Source organism: Eleutherodactylus coqui, chromosome 1 (genome assembly GCF_035609145.1).
Source record: "Eleutherodactylus coqui strain aEleCoq1 chromosome 1, aEleCoq1.hap1, whole genome shotgun sequence".
NCBI classification, from domain to species: Eukaryota; Metazoa; Chordata; class Amphibia; order Anura; family Eleutherodactylidae; genus Eleutherodactylus; species Eleutherodactylus coqui.
Window position 1 is genome coordinate 477,731,859 of NC_089837.1, and position 23,432 is coordinate 477,755,290.

At 44.6% G+C, this 23,432-nt stretch overlaps 1 protein-coding gene across 1 annotated transcript in view; it reads left to right on the forward strand.

Annotated features, from left to right (window-relative positions):
* Positions 1-628: 628 nt before the first annotated feature.
* Positions 629-23,432, forward strand: part of STAT2 (signal transducer and activator of transcription 2) — a 49,353-nt gene continuing 26,549 nt past the window's right edge. Inside the window, exons 1-10 of the mRNA XM_066584842.1 lie at positions 629-713; positions 5,119-5,263; positions 8,602-8,746; positions 12,009-12,104; positions 15,710-15,802; positions 17,600-17,678; positions 18,018-18,103; positions 19,156-19,304; positions 20,545-20,703; positions 22,979-23,074. Coding sequence (XP_066440939.1) covers positions 650-713; positions 5,119-5,263; positions 8,602-8,746; positions 12,009-12,104; positions 15,710-15,802; positions 17,600-17,678; positions 18,018-18,103; positions 19,156-19,304; positions 20,545-20,703; positions 22,979-23,074 — 1,112 coding nt within the window. The 5' untranslated portion in view covers positions 629-649. The remainder of the gene's footprint in view (positions 714-5,118; positions 5,264-8,601; positions 8,747-12,008; positions 12,105-15,709; positions 15,803-17,599; positions 17,679-18,017; positions 18,104-19,155; positions 19,305-20,544; positions 20,704-22,978; positions 23,075-23,432) is intronic.

The window sequence follows — 23,432 nt, forward strand, 5'->3', positions numbered from 1 at the left end:
GATATGAGATAGATAGATGTGAGATAGATAGATACATATGAGATAGATAGATAGATAGATAGATAGATAGATAGATAGATAGATAGAAAGATAGATAGATAGATAGATAGATATGAGATAGATAGATAGATAGATAGATAGATAGATAGATAGATAGATAGATAGATAGATGTGTAACAGCTGTGTAAAAACGGCCGATAAAAAGTGAAAACAAAACCCATTCAAGTGAACTATGGGAATCTTTGGCGCAGAAGTGTAGAGCACACTGCATTTTGTATTCACAGAAATGTGAACTAACCTATTGAAGCCAATGGGTTCTAGTTTCTGCGTTTTCAGCGCCAGTTTCCTGCTGTGAATACAACCTAACCTTAACTAAATAGAAATAACGTCATTTTCTCAGACTGAATACCAATACACGTCACGCAGTGACGTCACCGGCGCTCAGCTGACAGAACACAAGCCACACCCACGTCGTGATGTAAAACCTGGGAAACGAGAGAGAAAACCTAGCACTGTGTCGGCCTTTTCTCAAGCATCCAATCACAAGCCGTTATGTCCTAGAGGGGCGGAGTTTACTATAACTGACGCTTGGAACCACCAATAGCAGCTGGTGGCCGGTGTAGTGACACGTGGGGAGGACCTCAGCTGGATGTGTGTGTGGGTCTGTTGTGGTCACGTGTCTCACCGGGTGCAGGAGCGCTGTCCGCGTCCAGGTAATGGCTTGTAATAGGGGCTCGTTAGTAAGTGCCGTGAGGTTTGTGTGCGACTTTACCTTCTATAATGTTTGTGTGAGAGGTCACATCAGAATGCCCAGCAGGTCATATAACATGGGCAGCTCTAAGTGTCAGGAGTGACAGCCAAAGTGGCTTCTCTTCCTCTTGTCACTTATGCCTTCACACTGGCCAGAAAATCGTGCGAGCAGACGCCGACTTAGGAAACGCATGCTTTTTCGCTGATTTCCCATCTGTGATGTTGCGAGATTTAAAAATCCCAGCCTGCGCTATTTTTCTGCATTTCGCTTTTTTTTATCGCCCATGTTTCCCTATGGAGCCTCCGGTTTTTTTGCAACGCATGAACGTGCGATGCGGTTTTAATAATTAGAAAGTCCTATTGTCTAACGTCCGAGAAAACGGGGGCAGCAGCGATGCAAGATTACGAAAATGCATCGCTGACGCTAGAACATCGCCAGAACACGTGGGATTTTATTTTATTTATTAATTTTTTTTTATAGATTTTTTTTTTTTCTATTTTTTTTTTTGTGAACAGCATTATCGCGATCACCAGCGCTCCTTTTAGACAAGCCGATTAATCGCTTGAACGAGCGAATGGCGTCATCGCTAGCTTGTCCGCTCCCGCGCAGTCTATTTAAACAGGTAGATGCATCATTCGTGCGTTCCAACAAGGAATCGTTCCGTCTTACGCAGCGAATGCGAAGGACTGAAGGAGCGCAGTTTAATCCAAACGAGCCAACGACGGCTCTTATGCCTGCGTATAACGAATGGCGAGCAAAAAGCGAACAGTTATCGTTCGGTCCTGTTTAGACTGAACGCTTGTTGTTCACTTTCGCTCGTTTTGAATGATTTTTTTTGAACAATAACCGTTTATCTAAATGCGCCTTAAATGAACGCGGTGGAGCGCACGGATTCGCTTCATAATGTAATTGGGACGCGCCATACTTGCCAAATTGTTGCAAATGGAAATCAGGAGGTTCTGAAAAATATTTGAAGCAGCACGTTCCTCCCGCCGCCACACTTTTGTCGCACCTCCAACCCAAGCATCAGACTCACTCAGGGCCCGGGAATCTATACGGAGTAAATAGAACCCAATGGGTTAATTCATGTACGGATTTATCACGCAATATTTGGTAATGTGACACCCCCCCAAAAAAACGGAACCTGTCCTGTTATAGGCCATTACGGTCAGTTAGCTCGCCCTCATGATACATGTGTATTCACTGCATATTTAGGCCCTTTCACATGAGCTTGTGTGATTTGCGCGCACCTCAGTGCAACGTTTTTGCGCACTGCACAAGGCTTCTTTGTGCAATTATTGGCAAATTTTGCTGTGCTTTTTGCGCCTGCAAAACGTATTCAATTGCGCGTTGAAGGCAAAGACGCAACGATTTTAATTAGTTTAACGTTTCCAGAACTGTTCTTTTTCCAGTGGAATTACGCAGCTGGTTACGCATCATAGCGCCCATATTTGCGCCCTCCCTTCCCCCTCACCCCATCCCATTGACTTCTATGGGGACTTTTGATGCACAATTGGAGAGGAAAATAGAGCTTTCTGCCGTTTTTTTTCTGAATGACCAAAATGTGCAGGAAATACGGGAATAAACCCTCTGTGATTAAAGGGCTCTGTTCTCTGCGTATTACACGCATATTTTGTATGCGCAAATACGGGTGCAAATACACCCGTTTGAAGGGGCCTTACGCTGGAAATCAATGGGGCCTATTGCTTTTTTCCCCCATGTTTATAAAAAAAAAACCAAAAACACTATATTCACGTGCGCAAAAAAACCCAAAAAAAGTCATGCATGGGATATATAGTGTTGTGTTCTGTGAATACGCTACGTTTTCACGGACCACAATCTGCACACGCCGGGGTGAATGAGCCCTTCGGGTGAGTTCATACGCTGCGGAATGTGAGCTGTAATTCTGTGGTAATGTACATTCGGTACCCCCGTAATTAGACCCACTGAATAGTTACCGTGCCATCTTTGTCGCAGTGTGTACGCCGTAAGAAACACTCCCCAAAAAGGCACAATTTGTCGTTTTTTTTTTTTTTTCAGTCTCGCCCCACTTAGATATTGTAAACATTTTTCCGTGCATTAACCCCTTGAGTGGCACGCTCGGAAATTTTCCGGGACGAGCTCCACAGCTCATAGCAACATAGCCCGGAAGATTTCCGGGCTATGTATCACTATGGGAGCTGCAGAGCACAATGCCACAAGCTGTGACATTGTGCTCTGCCTGCACAGACCCACAGAGAACAAAGCAAGGGCTTTGAAAAACCAGCAGAAGATATTGCCGATATGCCGGCAATCTCCTGCTTTGTTTACAGGTTGCCATAGAGACCATCGGCTTGTCAGAAGCAAGCCGATGGTCTCTGTTGTAGGGAGAGCTGGTTGTTAGCTGTCAGAGGACAGCTAGGTACCAGCTCTTACAGCAGAGAACAGAGAAAACCTCCGATCTCTGCTGTGTTAACCCTTTACATGCTGCAGTCTATGTGACTGCAGCATGTAAAGGGCTGTCACAGCAGCATGTAAAGGGCTGTCACCATCGGACCCCCAGAATGTGATCAGGGGGTCCTGATGGGTCCCTGTGGAAGTCCCCTAAAGGGACAAAAAAAAAAAAAAAAAGTAAAAAAATAATAAAAACACTTGTCTCCCTTACTTTGTAAAAAATCAAAAATACAATCACACATGTGGTATCAATGCGTCGTAATGACCCAGAGAAGGAAGTTAATACATTATTTAACCCCTTAATGACATGGCCCCTTTTTTTCTTTTTTCCCCATTTCTTTTTTTCCTCCCCCCTGTTTAAAAAATCACAACTTGTCCCGCAAAAAACAAGCCCTCATATGGCCATGTCAATGGAAAAATGAAAAAGTTATGGCTCTTGAGACGCAACTGCAAAATTAGTTGAAATTCAATGATTGGACCATTTTAAAAAACCTGCCCTGGTGGGTCTGACAGGGTGGTAGGAAACCCGCCACTCAAGGGGTTAATCGGTACATTGAAAAATCCAACTCATCCTGCAACAAAACAAACTGCCATATGATTGTCAAGGACAGAATTACGTTATGAGGTTTAACCCCTTAAGGACTCGGCCTTCTTTTTCCCCCATTTTCGGTATTCCCTGCACCTTCTTAAACATCTTAAGTTAACCCTTTTATTTATCCCTCGCTGTATGAGGGCTTGTTTTTTGCAGAACAAGTTGTGTTTTTCAGTGGTGCTTTTTAATGGGCAGAAAAACTTTTAAAAATGTGGGAAAAAAATGAAATTCCGCCATTGTTCGGTGCGTCTTGTTTCTACGGCGCACAAATTGCAACAAAAATGACCTGATAGCTTTATTCTCCGGGTCGGTACGATTACTACAATACCAAATTTATATTATTATGTTTTTTTTTTTGTGGTACTACTTTTATATTGTTTCAGCAATATTTTATTTTTTTAAATTATTTTTGGCCGCCATCTTCTGACCGCCGTAACGTTTTTATTTTTTTTATCGACATAGTTGTGCGCGGGCTCATTTTTTTGTGGGACGTCCTTAGTTTCTATTGGAGTACAGTTTTGATCTCTTTTTAATACATTTTTTTTTTCTTGGAGACGGGATGACCAAAAAAGCGCAATTTTTGTTTTTTGTTGTGACGACATTCACTGTGCGGGGTAAATAATGCATTTCTTTGATGGGTCAGACTTTTGCGCTCACAGCGATACCAAATAGGGTTAACGGCCTCGATGAGAAGCGCGGGTTATCACAGCTGCTGTGGGTTGGTTTCGGCTGTAAGAGACAGCCGGCACCCGCATTGTATGCAGTGGGATTGACCCGTGATCCCACTCCATACATACCCCGAAGCTGCAGGACGTAACTGTACGTCCCGTCATTAAGGGGTTAAAGTAGGGAAACAAAACAAGCAAAAACAACAAAAATAGCTGCGTCTTTAAACGTAGGGAACGTTGGGCACTACATATCTGTTCACAGCAGTAGGGATGATGCGCACCGATACAATGTTGCTTCTTATATATATATCTATGTCTTGATAACTAGGTTACGACTTGCCCTTTGACCTCTCGCTCTGCAGACGCCTTATTTTGTTACATTAATTACAAGTATAATGTATTTTGTTAGCTACCCTGTTTCCCTGAAAATAAGACATAGCATGATTTTCCAGAATTTTTGAGGATGCAAAATGATTTTTCAGGCTTTTTGAGGATGCTTGAAATATAAGCCCTACTCCAAAATTAAGCCCTGCTAACAGTTAATTAAAAAAGTCAATTTAAATAGTGTGCAGGCAGCTATACATGTAAAAAAGTTAAACTTTTTTGAACAAAAATTAATATAAGACACTGTCTTATTTTCGGGGAAACACAGCTTTCGTTCTCCACCCTCCTAGTGTCGACTGCTGACATGAGCCAGTGGGAAGCGATCTTGAGACTGCCTGATGTATTCCAAGAGCACGTCCATGCGCTCTACAACCAAGACCTTCTCCCAGTGGAGGTGCGGCAGTTCCTTGCTCCATGGATTGAATCACAGGACTGGTGAGAACAATGATTAATGGATGTGTAAACATTTTGTACCACATATACTTCCCCCCCCCCCCCCCACTATTTATTTAGTGCCAACATATTGCACAGGTCTAAAAATCGCAGTGCATGTCCATTATCTGTGGCACAACACTCCAATGTCAGGAAAGGATAATTCACTTGATTTTAGCAAAAAGGCCCACGAACCAAATGTAGGAATCCTGGTGGATGCTGGGAAGGTAAAACGGGCAGAAGTCAGGTGCAAAAACGACTCTCCATAAGCTCAGGCGATATTGTTGTATCTTGTCTCCACCGGAAGAATGCGTGGAGACAAGATGCATGCCCACAAGCAGCGCCCCCAATTTGATTGGCTGTGCAGGAGAATGGCTGGCTATGATCTCCTCTCCTTCCTCATTTTACTCACCCCGCGGGCGCTTGGCCTTGGCATCTTCCCTGCTCTCTGGCATGGCGACCCCACTTAACTGCGCTGCTGTGAGTCTCTCCCGCTGGCATCTCCCCTGTCAGTCTGCTACTGTGGCCCTGCACCTGCCTGTAATCCTCACCTGCTAGCCGTGCTCCATGGTCCTGTGGCTGTGCTTCCTGAGCTGCTGTCGGCTGTGCCCTGGCAGCCCCACTGTCAGTGTGTCCCTCTGCGCCATCCCATGTAATGTATGTGCACTCCCTCATGGTTGGCCGCCGCTGTCCTGGCCTCTGTCCTTCTGCCATTCCTCGCCTGCTGTCAGTATATACTGCAGGTGCCGGCGCTCCATTACTGTTCCCCCTGCGCTCTGTGCTCCCGGTTGGCAGGCGCTGGCAGACACTGGGGCCACCTTCTGTGGCACAAGGACGGCATTGCCCATTGCAGGGAGGCTGCCAGCAACAGATTTATGGCCGTGGACGTTGCAGGGAGGCCAGCAAGGAAGCCGCTTGGAACTGAGGGATATGGTGGGGGTATGCCACGGCCCCAGCCAATGAGCAGCTGTGGGTGTACGCTATTTCTCCCACACCACAATCCTTAGCCAATCACAGTCATTCAATGATTTTTTCCCCCCACTGTTTATTTAATGCCAATGAGCAGTTGTGGGTGTACGCTATTACTTCCACACCACAATCCTTAGCCAATCACAGCCATTCAATGATGTCATTGAATGGCTGTGATTGGCTGACGCCGCCTGAGTTAGCCAATTGGAGCATTAGCTTTCTGGAGGTGGGGATTTCAAGCCCCGCCTCCAGAAAGCAATGCTCTGTAGGCAAGGAGTAGGGAGCGACAGCCTGCAGCAGCGCCACAGAATGCCGCCGGAGGTGAGTACTGGTTTTTTTTTTCTACAGCTTATACTCGGCTTATAAGACAATCCCCCACTTAGGAAAAGATTCTGCGGGGTTAAAAGGTCCTCTTATATGCCGGTATTTACGGTAATTTTTAAAAAATATTTTCTGCTGCCATCTTCTGAGCACAATAACTTTTATTTTGCCATCGACATAGTTGTGCGAGGAGTCATTTTTTTGCGGGATGTCCTGTAGTTTGCATTGGTACTGTTTTGGACTATACGACTTTTTGATTGTATTTTATTGCATTTTTCCTTGGAGACAGTGTCCAAAAAAGCACATTTTTGACCTTCCTTATTTTTTTCCGATGACGTTCATCGTGCGGGGTAAATATTACGCTACTTTGACAGATAGGACTTTTACATACGCAACGATTCCAAATATGTAATTTTTTTTTATTTTGCTTCTTTTATTATATGTATGGCAAAAAGTTTTTGTTTTTTTAAACTTGTATTACTTTTTTTTTGTTTTTAATAATTAGTAAAACTTTATTGCGCTTATTTTTACTTTTTTTTTTTAGGTCCCACTAGGGGACAACAACTTGGAATGCTTTAGTTGCATTGATGGCTTGATAGGCATTCTACCATAAAAGCCCTGGGGCCTTTTGGAAGGCCCTTGGCTGCCATGACACCTGCGATCTCTTCGAGGGAGGTGGGGTGCACATTTGGGGGATTTAAATGCCGCTGTTGGAAGTGACAGCGGCATTTAAAGGGTTAATAGTTCCGATCAGCTGCACAGCTAATTGGAGCTGTAGCTGCTGGGTGTTGGCTGTAAGAAACAGCCGCCGCCCGCAATGCATACAGGGAGATTACTATGGATTGCACAATTAAATCACAAAAAGGTTAGGCCCTACCACTAAATGAAGCCCTAACTGCATTCCCTTAAAAAAAAAAAAAGGAATACTTAGCAGACTCGGTCCATGTTGTCCTGCTGCTGTCTGAAGCTCTGCCATGCGTCCTGCAGTCTTCATACGGCCACTGATCACTTCCTGGTTGCTGGATTCATAAATTTTGCCTCCAGGAAGTGATGGCTCTGATTGGTTCATCCAGTGCTACTCAGCCAATCAATGCAGCATTGGATGAACTAATACAATTGCTCCGATTGGCTGAGTAGAACTGCATGAACCAATCAATGCAGCGCTGGAGGAACAAATGCGAAGGCTCTGATTGGTTCATATGGCGTTGCATTGATTGGTTCATCCAGCGCTACTCAGCCAATCAGAGCCATCGCTTCCTGGAGGTGAGATTTATGAAGTCCGCAACCAGTAAGTGATCTCTTGTGGCCGAAGGAAGACTGCAAGATGCATGGCGGAACTCGGGATAGCAGCAGGAGGGAGTGCAGCTAGGGCTTAGTTTAGGATTAGGGAATGTAAAAATGTATCACATCGCACAAAAATTGCTAGTTCGTGCGATAAACAAGAAGGCTCCATAAGGAAACATTGGCTACAAAAAAATCGCTAATCGCTCAAATATAGAGCAAGCCGCGATTTTTTTTTCTCTCTTCCATCAGTGAAAGCATCGCTAATGTGAAGGAACCTGTAGGAAAGCATAGGCTTCACATACATGCATTTGTAGCACTGTCACATCCCCATTACCTACACCGCTGTGGCATATGTTTATCCCTACATTCTTCTATGTCTCCTATATGAATCCAGTAGTGAAATTCCTGTTAAGTTTTACTGACATAGGAAAGTGGGAGAGATACAAAGATATAGCACCCCTGCTTCTTCTGTCCAGCAATGAGCCCTGTCTGACCGAGGCCATCTAGTGGCTGCGTAAATATGGGACCCCACCTACCAAGAAGTGTGCTCTAACAAGAGACCAAAACTTTTTATGCATATGTGTTGCTTTTGATCACTTATGTTTTTTCCCATGACCTCTTATTGAGCACAGTTTTTCCATCTCCGCCCATGTATGCTCTGATCTATCGTGTTGCTGCCTATCACACAGCTATACGACTACATAGTGGGCATTAGATTTATGGCAGTGGGTACTTACCTTGTCCATTCTTTGTCCTCCATCTCACAGGAAGCTGGCAGCCAGGGATCACTCGTTGGCCTGCGTTCTGTTCCAGAATCTCTTTGAACATCTAGACACCCAGTACAGCCGCTTTACGGAGGCTCACGAGGTCGTACAGGCATTTACCATACGCAATTTCAAGTTGAAAATACAGGTAGTTGACTTTTTTCCCTATTTTGGTTTTGTTCTGGGGTTGCCGTAAAAATATTAGTACCACTACAAACTTATAAGCAGAACTTCATAGAATTTATGTTATTTCTTTTCATATCTAACAGCAATAGCATAATGAAGATGTGTGTAGAAAATGCCCAAAAGGTGCGAGATAACATTCTTACCATTCACTTTTACAGAATATTGCTGAGTTTAAAGGGTTGTGTCATCAGGCATCTCCTTTCATCCAGTGCCGTTGCAGTGATCAGTCAGTTATTATGGGTCTGGGGCCTAACACCGCTGGCGTGTAGCTGAGGGGAAGTTGCTGCTGTCTACTCATTTCAGTTGCACTGCCCCCCGCTGGGTAAATGGAGCGCTACTTGTGTCCATCCATGTTTTATATACAGTTAGGTCCAATGTCCACTGATACGCACGGATTCCACTGCTGAATCCCGCAGCTGTATCTGTGCATGCCCACGGACATAGAGAGGAAAAGACATTTGCTTACCTCTCTGGATCCAGCGCAGGTCTTCTCCATCGCGGCCGAATCTTCTTTCTTCAGCATGGCGGATGCGTCCAGGCGCGTTGGACGACGCACATGTGCAGTCCTTTTTCAAATTCCCATGCTGATCCCTGGCCCGTCCACAATGACAGCTGCGGGCGGTCCACCGATCAGACGGTTTCCATTGACTTAAATGGAAGCCGTCTGTACGGGATCCACAGGAAAATGGAGCTGCGATTTCTTGCACCGCGTGTGATCCGCACGCCGGGAAAAAAAAAATCACATCCACATGCTTTTTACTGTCCTGCGCACGCTAATGCATCCCTATGGGCGGCTTGATTTGCAGATCTCCCGCGCGGGTATCGCAAATCAAATCCGCCTGTGGACATTGGGCCTTACAGTACAAATTGTTCAACCCGCATTGTAGATTGGGGTTACTTGCAAAATTTACAAACTTCCAGCTGTTTGCATAAAAAAAATTGCTTAATACAACTAATATAGCAAGTGACTGAATAGGGGGTACATAGAGCTGAATAAAAAGTATCAAACTTTATTTATACATATGAAAATAGAAAAAAAGACAATCCTAGCCAGCACTCGATGAACCAATCACAGCCATTCATCGAGTGCTGTCACGTTTTTTTGCTTCAGCCAGCATAAAAATCTTCGCCGGCTTGGGCAATTATTGGGCAGTTTAACCCCTTAATGACATGGCCTATTTTGGGCATTAAGGTCGCAACGATTTTTGGCGGATTTTCATCTCCATTTTTAAAAAAGCCATAACTTTTTTAATTTTTCTGTCGACACAGACGTATAAGGGCTTGTTTTTTGCGTGATGAACTGTAGTTTTTATTGGTGCCATTTTTGGGTACATAGATTATATCGTAAAACTTTTATAATTTTTTTTTATGAACGCAGGGAGAGAAAATGCATCAATTCTGCCATAGACTTTTTTTCTTTTAAAGCATTAATTATGGAGCATAAATGATCATAGGCAATGGTAATACAGGACTCCTGTAGGTGGCGTCCTGTTACCATGACAACCTGCCGGGCTCGCGAGAGCCTGATAACCACACAGAGTGGGCGCGTTCCCTCTGTGAACCCTTACCATGCTGCGATCTACATAGATCGCGGCAGGAAAGGGGTTAACAGCGGGGGGGGGGGCGCATCTCCGATGCCCCCCAATGTTGCAGCGGGAGGCCGGCTATCGGTGACAGCCGTCTCCTGCCGCTGGATAGTGCTATCCCTATGACGTGAGGGTAAGTCCAGTCGCGGGAAGTACCCCGCAGTGATGACGTACTCTTACGCCATATGGAGGGAAGGGGTTAAGGACACAGCCCCCCTTCCCCCCCCCCCCCATTTTTGTTCCCCCCCCCCCCCCCGCCCCACACCTTTTAAAAAATCATAACTCTTCTTTTCTGGCTGCATGAGGGCTTGTTTTTTGCGTGACGAGTTGTATGTTTCAATAGTACTATTCAATGTACCATATAATGTACTAAAAAAACTACGTGGAGCGATATTTAAAAAAAATGAAATTCTACCATCTTTAGGTGCTTCTTGTTTCTATGGCGTACATACAGCAATAAAAATGACATAACTTTATTCTATGGGTCAGTACGATTACTACGATACAAAATTTATATAGTTATTGTTTTTGTTGTACTGTTATTTTTTTCAAAGATATTTTATTTTTTAAGGCGTTCACATTGCACTTAAAATGACACGCGGCCCCAGTAGTAATGGAGTCCCCCGTAGCGGCCCCTCAGGAGTAATGGCGTCCCCCGTAGTGGCCCCTCAGGAGTAATGGCATCCCCCCGTAGCGGCCCCTCAGGAGTAATGGTGTCCCCCGTAGCGGCCCCTCAGGAGTAATGGCGTCCCCCCGTAGCGGCCCCTCAGGAGTAATGGCGTCCCCCCGTAGCGGCCCCTCAGGAGTAATGGCGCCCCCCCGTAGCGGCCCCTCAGGAGTAATGGCGTCCCCCCGTAGCGGCCCCTCAGGAGTAATGGCGCCCCCCCGTAGCGGCCCCTCAGGAGTAATGGCGCCCCCCCCGTAGCGGCCCCTCAGGAGTAATGGCGTCCCCCCGTAGCGGGCCCTCAGGAGTAATGGCGTCCCCCCGTAGCGGGCCCTCAGGAGTAATGGCGTCCCCCCGTAGCAGGCCATCAGGAGTAATAGCGTCCCCCGTAGGGGGCCCTCAGGAGTAATGGCGTCCCCCGTAGCGGGCCTGATAGGACCCGGCAGCGCGTGCAGCATAACCTCGCTACTCCGCCCCTCGGCTCTAGCGTTCTCTTTCCTCTAAGTGACAGAGCCAGAGGAAGGAGGAGTGAAGAGCTTATGCTGCAAGGCTAGTTTCACACGGGCAAGCAAGATATGGAGATATGAATCCTGACCCATATTGCACTCCCACCATGTGAATTCCCCCGAGGATGGAGGCGTTTTCATGTCCAAGCAGCCCTGCATCACTTCGGGGATGAAGGGAACCTCAGCTGTGGCTGACAGTGGAGTTTCTCCCATTGTTTTCAATGGGAGACATTCAAATCGCATCATGTGCACCTAGAATGTGGCACAATGCCGCCACCGGCCTCATTGAGAACAATGGATGCTGCGATGCGAGAGCTCGCAGCAAGATAGAAGAATTAATACAAAAAGTATATGAGAAGATTGAATGGCTTTTCACTATACAATGAACTGGCTCAGAACATGATAACGTCGCTCTTCTGTTTTATTGAGTCCAATGTGATTGGTAACTTGACTACTTACTAATTGCAGCATGAGTACCAGGAAAATCCACAGCTCTTAGCGGAAATGATCCTTGACCTTCTGCAAAAGGAGAAGCAAATTCTTTTAGAATCCCTAGAAACACAGGTATGTTTTTTTAACCCCTTAAGGACACAGACCTTTAAAAAAAAAAAAGTTTTTGGTTTCTTCTCCTTCTCACTCATTTATTTTTATAATGGCATAGTTGTCTAAAGGTTTGGTGTTTTTTTGTGGGACGAGTTGTATTTTTCAATGGTACTATTTTATTTACCGCATTATATACTGAAAAATGTTAGTATAGTGAAATGAAAATAGAGTCCAATCCCATCCTCTCAGCAAAAATGGCCAGATAACTTTATTCCATGGGTCACTATGATTAGGACTAGAGATGAGCGAGCGTACTCGGAAAAGCACTACTCGCTCGAGTAATTTGCTTTATCCGAGTATCGCTGTGCTCGTCCCTGAAGATTCGGGTGCCGGCACGGAGCGGGGAGCTGCAGGGGAGAGCGGGGAGGAACGGAGGGCAGATCTCTCTCTCCCTCTCTCCCGCCCGCTCTCCCCTGCTCCCCGCTGTGACTCACCTGTCAGCCGCAGCGGCACCCGAATCTTCAGGGACGAGCACAGCGATACTCGGATAAAGCAAATTACTCGAGCGAGTAGTGCTTTTCCGAGTACGCTCGCTCATCTCTAATTAGGACAATACAAAATTTATTTTGTGTGATTTTTTTTTTTTTTCTTTTTTTGGGGGGGGGGGGGGGGGGGGGGTTGTACTACAGTGATTCCCACTTAAGACGGTTTTCAGGGGACCAAGCAAAAAAAACTTGTTAAGAAGGAAAACGTATTACGCAGAATCCCTCATAGAGCTCGTTCTGAACAGCGCTGTGGCTGTGGCTTTTCTATAAAAAGGTTCACATGAACGAATGTTAGGTGCGCAAATTTAGCACGTCTAACAAAGATAGGACAAGTTTTTTAAAATTATAAATACGGGAAAAGTTTTTTTTGATATTTTGTTTTTCTTATTTTTAGAATAAACCTAATAATAAAAAATGTACATTGTAAGTAGTTGAGGGAAACTAAGGTAAAAATTACTTGATCTCAAAAATGTTCTTAATCTAGTGTGTGATTCTAACGATGAATACAAATGATCTTCCCGTTCTGAAGCGCTCATGACTCGCGTTTAATGACACTCTGATACATAAATGTGATACCAATGGAAACGAAGAGTAAAAAAAAAGTTTACTTTAGCAAAACTAATAGTAAAACTGTCCTTGTTGCCCATGGCAACCAGTCACAGCTCTGCCTTCATTTCTCAAGAAGTGAACCTATTCCTTGGCCTCCACGTTCCTCAGATCTTAGGCCTTGTGATTTTTTTTTCTTCTGTACTGCAAAGCATTATCACTTACAATAGCGATCAATCACATGTTGAACCATCGGCCTCCCGCGATTGCTTAGCAAAGGGCCGATACTGTCACAGAAGAAGTGTGCTCCCTCTGTGAACCCTTTACATCTCGTAATCTACATTGATCAGGGCATGTAAGGGCTTGACAGCAGGGATCGGGTATTTTCACTGATCATCGCTGTTGCAGCAGGAGACCAGCTGTCAGTCACAGCCGATCCCACTGTGGGATGGCGCGTTCTCAATTCTGAGCCCGCGACATCCAAAGGATTTAAGTTTGCGTCCTGTTGCGTTAAGTACCATGTGCCAAGGGCGTAAACGTACAACCTGTGTCGGTAAGAGGTGAAGAATCTTCTCATCAGAAGTGCCCTCTTATCAGAGACTGAAACGTCCACCTGTAAGAGAAAAGACCGGTACCTACGTCCTACCAACTGGCACCGTTAACATACCCAATACACAACAGGACTATAAAATCACTGACCGTCTCTTCTGTACCTCCTCTGATGTGGTGAACATGATGCAGTATACAAGGTATCCTGATGGAAGCTATATTGGACTGGATCACAGATTAATGGACTAAAAAGGTTGATACTCAAAGTACTTTTTTTTTAAAAATGATAGAAAAATATGGGGGTTTTCTGGGCACAAAATGAACATTTTGAAAATGCTGAAAACTAAGAGGTACAGCTAAGTCTTATTTTAAAAAAGTGTACAAATGAGTTTAAAATTTTTTTTTATTAATTATTTGAAAAAAATAGGTAGTAAAAGTTTAACCCGCCCCACCCTCTTTTCCCATATTTATAATCTAAAAAATAAAAAGTCGGAAAACCTATTTAGTATCGCTGATCTATCAATGTAACGCATTATCTATTCTGCGCAGGGAACATTGCCAGAAAAAAAATGAACAACAGCAGAATTGTGTTTTTGTTTTATTTTTTTGGCCAACCTATCAGCAAGAAAAATATTAAGAAAAAATTGAATATAAAATGCAACTCGTCCCCCAAAAATATGCGCTCAGACAGCGACACTAATGTATAAGTAAAAGTTATGAAGGACTTAAAAGTGTGTTTGGATGCTCAGTCTAACTAGGTTGGGTTGCAGTGTTGTCTCAGTCTTAGGCCTCGGTCAGACGGGCGTTTTTTCGCGCGATTTGTGCATGCGATCTGCGATCTTTTAGAACCATTGCTTTGCAATTGTATCGGACACATGGGCGCTTTTTATACGCTTGTCTGATAAATTATAGGACACAAGAAATTGCAGATCGCGCCTATCTGCGATCTGCGATTCCTTGTGTTCTATTATATGCGCTCAATGGGGCCGGCGGCAGCAGCGCCGACCCCATTGAGAACATATACTACAGAAATCATTCTCCTCTGCCACAGCTGTAACGGCTGTGGCAGAGAAGAATGATGTTCGCCCATTGAATTCAATGGAGCTGCCAATACAGCCGGCTCCATTGAAAGCAATGGGCTGTGGGCGAGCGCAGGATGAATTTTCGGGAAGGGCTTAAAAATATAAGTCCTTCCCTGAAAAGCATCCAAAAATGTTTAAAAATAAAATATACTCACCTTGTCCATACAGCCGGAGTTCAGCCGCAGCCCGCCGGCAGTTCTCCTGAACTGCTCTGGGTAGTATTCAGCAGCCGGGGATTTAAAATCCCCGCCTGCTGAATGGGCTGCCTCTGATTGGTCACAGCCCTCACCAATCAGAGGCAGCTCTCACTCACACCCATTCAGTAGCTGAGAGCTGCCCCTGATTGGTCCCTGCGCTGAGCCAATCAGAGGCAGCACTCACTCACCCATTCATGAATGGGTGTGAGTGAGAGCTGCCTCTGATTGGTGAAGGCTGTGACCAATCAGAGGCATTGAATTCAATGGGCTGGACAGCGCTCCTGCGATCTGGCCCGTTTCAAGGAAACGCGGCTAGGAGCAGATTTTTCCGGCGATTTTTCTGCCTCGGTCACGCGATTTGCGGATGCGCATCCGTCATGCGATCCGCAAATCGCGGCAAAAAAACGCCCATCTGACCGGGGCCTCATAGCTGATAGCAATCACTCCAAATCTTTAACGACGTATTTGTCTTCATGAATCATTTCCATTTTGTAGTAAACGTACGTTCCCAAATATAGACCTGCCTCTCCCGACCTTTACAGTGTATAGAGCGTATATAGTACTACTTTTGGCTTGGCATAAAATTAAATTTACCAAACACGTTTTATGTTAAAGTACAATATCTGGAGTCTAATAGTAATTATGTAAATGTCTAATGATGGATCACATGAGGAGCTACTTCTATTTACTTTCAATTATCTCTTCAGTCGCAGAGCGGACAGCAAGTGCAACTACCAATGGAGACAGAGCAGCAGTACAAAGTAGAGATGCGTGTGAATGAAGCAAAAGAGAAAGCTGCAGTAAGAAGATGTTGGATATTCCCAATTTTCTTTTTAGTCCTTATTCAGATGTAACAGATTTGCTCATTTTTGCTAAATCCTGCACCAAAAATCTACAACCTAGTACAATAGAATATTCAACACCCGATTCACATGTGAATGAAAAGAAATGCAACAGTCGTTGTTACAAGGCTTGTACAAAAAGTTTAACATTGACTGGCAGGAAGCTGCCTTCCAATAGATGGCGCTGCAGAGGTGTTGTTCCATCTCCCCTATTTGCATATTACCCAGAAGAGCATAGATGGCCCTAAAAGTCTCCTCACTGACCTTCTAGGTGCTCTCTCTAAGGAGACAAGATAGGGTTCCTGAAAGAAATCTGGGCAGATTTGAGGGCACTTGCAGGAAAATCAGTGTTTGTATGTGTAAGGCCTAATGTCCACGGCACACGCTGATTCTGAGTGCGGAATCCCACATAAAATCCGTGCGTGCCCGCAGCCATGGGACATTTTCTGATCTCTCCGGATCCAGCGCAGGTCTCCTCTGTCTCTGCTGGATCTTCTTTCTTTAGCACGGCAGATGTGTCCAGGCACACTGGCCGTCGTGCCCAGCACATGAGAAGTGTTTTTTTTTTCACCTTTTTTTTTTTAACCTCCTGCTTTCCTGCGGGATCGCATGCTGCGACTTACTCCTGCACGCTGGGGAAAAATTGACATCCGCATGCATTGCCAGACTCCAATGCATCCCTATGGGCGGATTGATTTGCGGACCCATGCGTGTTCTGCAAATCGAATCCCCCTGTGGACACTGGGCCTAACATATATTTTGCACAGGCAATACACGGTGCAGTACATGTCATTGCGTACTTCCTGTGTGCCACGTAACTGTCACATGCGGGGGAAGACGCCCTAAACTAGATGAGATTTTCCATTTTTTTTAAAATTCCATTATGTTGGGGGTCACAACACTGGCGCTTGGATCTGCGTATTCCTTCTGTTTGTCAGTAAACGTTGAGGGATATTTATTACCCGCCTGAGCCAGAATTGTTTTTTAAGCTTCTACACTGGCTCTGCCGAATTTTTTTCTAAATGAGTGGAGCTCAGTGGGACGGGGCGGCCTGCGGCCCATCTACTGTAACTTACACCAGCCCCTAAGTTGCATAGATTTCTTGGGCGCATGGTGACGAGAGATGCAATTAATTTAGAAATTGGTTGCTTTGCTCCGGCACAGATAGTATCAAGCGAGGCATAGAAAACTCCTGCCATGATATATATGATGGATTCGGTTTTCTTGTTCCATCATGGGAGCAGGAAAATGGAATCCCTGGCTGAAATGGATCTTCCCTGTGCGGTGCCAAATGGACTGTAGTGACTTTAATGGTGTCTGTCTGAGATTTTGCACATCGTTTTCGACTGCGTTTGACAGCGTTTTGTAACCCACCCCATCATTGTGATGGATGATGAGGTGCGTTTAAAAGCTCTAAAATCGTGATGTTAAAAACGCCACATTCGAGTGCCAGTCTGCAAAGCAACATTAAAATCAATGGTCATTGTACCACTTTTAGCACTGGGTTTGAAACACCTCGCTAATCGCTGTAAAAAGCGGGCCGTAGGAGAGTGGCCTTAGACTTTATGGATTTGTAGAATGTCCGAAAGCTGGCTATATGCATTACATTGTCTGCGGATATTGTAAAAAAAAAAAAAAATCATTGTTTTTAGAGGTCAAAACTAAAATAACTCAATTTTACTGTTTGTCCATTTTATCTCTGATCTGCCCTTTATTTTGTTAACCCTGACAACAGATTTCCTCTGTATTTTTCAGTCTCTTGATCAAGAAGTTAAGTTTTTGGAAGAACAACAGGAAATCTTGAACTTCAGATATCAGGCTTACACTGTGCAATGTAAGGAGTTTTCAGAATTTTTTTTTCCAGATCTTGTAAATAAAGAAATGGAATAGAAATCTTGCTATAAGGTTAAGGCTAAGGCGTAGCTGAATGAGGGCGAATATTTTGTTTCTCTGCACTGGACTACTTCTTAATGAGCAGCTTAGAGGCCGATCCGGAGCTGCCTTAACGTTGATTGCCTGAATACTTCCATCCCTGTGAATTGGTGTTACCTCTACTGCCAAAATATTTCCATTGAGAAACTGACCAGCCCGGTGCCAAATAGGAACTTCTTTATGTTTCGTAATGTAAATCTAAGTATCTGCTGTCTTAATAGTTGTGTGTTATCATTTATAGTGACTGCCCATCCTACAGATCCACGACTCCAGAAGAAGAAACTCGAGCTTCAGACCCACATGAATGAGCTGGACAGAAAACGCAGGGTGAGAACAGGGTGCATGACTGCAACTTTCTTTTTCAACTCCTGCAGGGCATTAGAAATGGTGTTTGTATCTAAAAGGTCTAGAAACGCATAGAACACTCGGCCGCGGCTCTTTATTTTTATTATATTCGCAGTATAAATTACCGATTCGTTTGGATTTTAGCTCTCCTAAAAACTCTGCAACTAGTCATTCCACTACGAATGACTGATAGTTTAATCTGGCATGGAGACTTGCTGCCGCAAGAGATCTCCAGTGTTCTCTGCCTCCATTCCATTAGCGATCATCACTCTGGTGTGAAAGCACAGAAGCAATAATCATTGGGATAGCTGCTGGGCCCTTAAGCGCCTCACAGTGGTCATGTGTAGAGCCACCGTTAGGCCGGTCTCACATGGACAAGTCAGATTTCGCATACCTTTAAATATCTGTATTGCAGATGGCTGTGTTGAGCCGCCGTCGGACATTGCGCAGTACGGATTTTTTCTTTCTTTTCAAAATTCTGTTTTTCATGTGCAGGGCATCGCAGGGGAATGAAGCGGATACCCTCGACCTATCCGCAAATGTCAATTGTAGATGGGCCCACTGGTAAGATGGCTTTCATTGACTTCAATGGAAGCCGTCTCTGCGGAATCCGAATGAAAATAGAAAATGCTGCGACTTAATTTCATGTGAGCGCACATGCAAATGTTCTATTGTCTGAATGTGTGCGGAATGCCGCGGATCGTTCATGCGGGTGACTATCGCGGATTCTGCAATTCAAAACTGGTCGTGTGAGACCGGCCTTAGACAGTTGACTTGGGGATTTGCACATGTGGTAGATTTATTTTGGTAGAGACTAAAAATCTGTTTCATATATCTGAATAGGGATGTTTCTGCAGGCCTCATTCAGAGGTATGGAACAAATCCATCGTGTGTAAACCAAGTTTCATTGTATGCAGCTTCCCAAAGCAATTTCCCCCTCGCCAGATCCTAACAATATTAGAATTTTGTATGTTGGGTTGAAATGAATTCATATTTGTTGCTATAATACTTTTTTTTTTTTTTCTTAACGAAAGGATGTACTTGATCAGGTAAAAGAACTCCTCGGGCTGTGCGAGACCCTTCTTAATTTTCTGCAACAAGAATTGTCTGACTGGCTTCAGAGGCAAAGATTGTCATGCATTGGAGCTAGCACAAACTGCTGTCTCAATAAGCTCGCAAGTTGGCAAGTACAAATATTATAAGGCATTTGTCATTCTTTGAAAATTGCTTGTGAAATTAACATAGTATATAAGGCCGAAAAAAGACATGTCCATCCAGCTCAGCCTATTACCCCCCCCCAATGTTGATCCAGAGGAAGGCAAAAAAAACAGTGAAGTAAAAGCCAATTTCCCCCATTTAAGGGAAAAAATTCCTTCATAACTCCAATCTGGCAATCGGAATAATCCCCAAATCACCGACCCTTTTGAAGTTATGAATGCATATAACCTATAATATTGTATCGCTCAAGAAAGATGTCAGGTCCCTCTTGTACCCTTTTATCGAATTTGGCATCACCACGCCCTCAGGCAGAGAGTTCCACAGTCTCAATGCTCTTACAGTAAAGAACCCCCTTCTATGTCCGTGTAGACACCTTCTTTCCTCTAGACGTAGAGGGCGCCCCCTTGTTCTGGGTATAAATAGATGATGGGAAAGATCTCTGTATTGACTGGCTTAAACCATGATATATTTATACAGTTTCAGTAATAAAATTCTTATTGGTTTTTGTATTGCATTTCTCCATTTTTGGTAGATGTGGTTGATTATGAAAGTCTATCTAGATTGTTAAATTCATGAAGTTCTATGTAAGATGGTTGTTTCAGTAAAGTTTGCCTTTTGTTGGGAAAAAAAGGCAGAATCCCTATTTAGACAGCTGGAAATGTGTATTTATTGTAGGGCAGCCAAAATGTTGTCTAACCTGCATATTCTGGGTTTTTCTCCTCTATTGCTATCTGTAAATGTGCCTTTTCTTCCTGTATATGCGGGGTGAAGTCAGCCATGATGTATGCTCTGAATTACCCAGCTGCTTCCCACTGCTGCTCCCCCTCCCCTCTCACAGCACGACACTTATACACAGACCAAGGCAGAGAGACTATAGGCCCATTTAGACACAACGATTATTATTTGAGCGATAATCGCGTGCATTTACACGACAAGATGAACGCTCAAAATTCGCTCAAACGGCAGTTTGAGTGACAGTTTTGAGCTTCCACTTTGCATAAGTGTGATAGATATCTCATTTTTATTATTTAACCATTTTCTTGACCACTAACTACTTCAGTCTATAATAAATCTGCCCCGCATACCACTGTCCATATAGTATGTGTGCATTTCTTGGTGCCTCTTTACAAATTATTTTAGAATTTTGTAAAATTCTAAAATAAGTTAAAACCGTGTTAGTAAATCTCTCCCTAATGATATTTCAGGGTGACAAGGACAGTGGAGGTTTTTTTCCAGTTGAGGCGTATTCTGCATGAACTTAGTGAGCTTTCCGTGCAATTATCATATGAGGGTGACCCCCTGAAAACTGACCCTCCAGAACTACAAGCAAGATTACTGGAAATGCTGCAGTGTCTTCTACAGAGGTAACTCTAAGCCATCATTGAAGGAATACAGTTTTTTATTATTTTTGGCAATCTCCAACCAATAAGAGTTGAGGGGTCCTTATTAGAGATGAGCGAGCATACTCTCTAAGGCAAACTACTCGAGCGAGTAGTGCCTTATTCGAGTACCTGCCCGCTCGTCTCTAAAGATTCGGCTGCCAGCGCGGGTGAGAGGTGAGTTGCGGCGGTGAGCAGGGGGGAGCGGGGGGGGGGGGAGAGGAAGAGAGAGATCTCCCCTCCGTTCCTCCCCGCTCTCCCCCGCCGCTCCCTGCATCTTTAGAGACGAGCGGGCAGGTACTCGAATAAGGCACTACTCGCTCGAGTAGTTTGCCTTAGTGAGTATGCTCCCTCATCTCTAGTCCTTATATGTGATTTATATGACTGTCCCACACTTTGATCTGCTCCTCTAGGGCAGGGCTTAGCTTTGGTCAGAGACTCACATCTGCATTGTCAAAAGGTAGTGTCAAGTCACGGCAAACAAAGGCAATGCTTATCGGTACAATGGCAGGTCAAGTACTTGTCTAGTCTCTTTACATGAGATGCTTGAATAATATTATAGATATTATTATGAAATACACTGTAGAAATGCAACATGACGTGTCTCATGTAAGGACACTCGAAAAGTGAATTCCTACCTTTTTGCCAACCAGTCCTTTTTGTCCTAAATTCAGTGGCAATTAATTTTTTAACATTTTGTTACAAAAGTCCGAATCTCCTGCACAGACACAGATTAAGGGTGCGTTGACACGTTACGGAAATGCAACAAAAACAACAGTTTGACTTAGGCCTGGCTCACAGGGGTGGGTTTGATTTGCGGAACCCTCGCGGGAGATCCACAAATCAAGCCGCCCACAGGAAGAGATGGGCACCCGCATAGCAGCTTTTTAGCATATGGATGTGAGTTTTAATATTTTTTTTTTCTTTCTTGGCGTGTGGATCGCACAGGAAGAAATCAGAGCATGCTCTATTTTCCTGCGGATCCTGCATAGACGGCTTCCATTGAAGTCAATGGCAGCCGTCCCATCCATGGCACACCTGCAGCTGTCACTGCAGGAAAGCAGAAGATTTAAAAAGAAAATAAAAATAGACAATGCACATGCGCCGGACTCGTTGGTCGGCGTGCCCGCACGCATCCGCCGTGCTGAGGAAAGAAGATCCAGCTGCGACGGAGGAGACCCATGCTGGATCCGGAGAGGTAAGAAACTGTTTTAAATGTCTATCTCTGCAGGTACGCACAGATTCCGCTGCGGGATTTAGCAGCAGAATCCGTGCGTGCCAGTGTGAGTCAGGCTAAATTATAGTACAGTTACAGCAGAAAATCTGCAGGTTTTTTTCCTCTTCGTGAGAACCGGATTTACTTGAATCCCATTCACTTTAATAGTAAACATATTGCTGTTGTTTTTCCGCAGCGTTTCCACAACATGTGAACGCATCCTTAAAGGAAATGTGTCGCCTGAAAATGACCTATTGTTTGAATCAAGTTTTTCTATTAAACATAATTGTTTTTTTTATAAAATTGTTTGTTGTTTTTACCCTAAGTTTCAGTGTGACTTTCTAGATTTAGAAAGATCCTGAAATATTGCACTTTTCACTCTGGCCACTGAGCCTTAGGCCGGCTGCACATGAGCGTGACTGGCTCCGCCGCGGAATATTCTGCGGCGAAGCCCGTCACGGCGCCCCCCAGAGACCCCATACTTACCAACGGATCCGGTGTCTTCGCTCCCGCATGACGCTTCCCCACCCACCGCCGCGTCACATGACACGCCCACCGCGTCACATGACGCAGCCGGCCGCGTCATATGACGCAGCGGCGGTAGGCGGGAAAGCGTTTTCATGAAGGGACGGCTTCCATTGACTGCAATGGAAGCCGTCAGCGCGTACACCCGCGGCAAACTCCCCATTGCAAATAGTGCAGAGGGGCGGGGAGGAGGCAGAGAGGGGGTAGGAGCTCAGTTCCTGCTCCTGGCTCTTCCAAACCCCCCCCGCACACAAGGACAACGTATATCGGCTCAGCGTGAAAACCGAGCCGATATACGTTCGCCTGAATGCAGCCTTACTGACAATATAGTCAGTATGATAGAGATAAAAACAAGTGCAATGAAACATTGGAGCAGATGCCTATAGAGAATAATGAAATACAATTGCCTTTTTATAATATATATTTTTACATACCTCTGCTTGTATATTGCTAAAAGTGTGAATTGTGATATTGCATTGATTAATTAATTTAACCTGTTTTGCTAATTGTTCCTCTCAGATCATTCGTTGTATATAAACAGCCAATCATGACCTCCTATCTATGCAAGAAAGCTTTGGTGCTCAAAACCAGTTCAGAGTTTTCCGTGGCGGCCAGGTGAGTAATTAATGAGTAAGGGCTCTTACCCACTGGCCATAGGTTTGCTAGCGATCTGAGAGTGAGTGAAAGCGCATGATTATGAAACCAATGATTTTCAATGGTTTCATTCTTATTTGCGATGTGTTCACTCAAGCCACGCTGCGATACAAAAAAGGTGCAATATCGCCCATTGTTTTCAATGGGGTCGGGGCCCCATTAAAATCAATGGGAGAAGATCGCGTTACAGCCTTGGAATCCCCCATTGCGAGGAGAGAGAGGGTGGCGGAGCTACAGGGGATTTCTTACATATCTCCCCATATTTGGAGAGGGCTTTCCCAGGGTTCCGCCAGGGAGGGTTGGGGGCTAGCTGGATTCT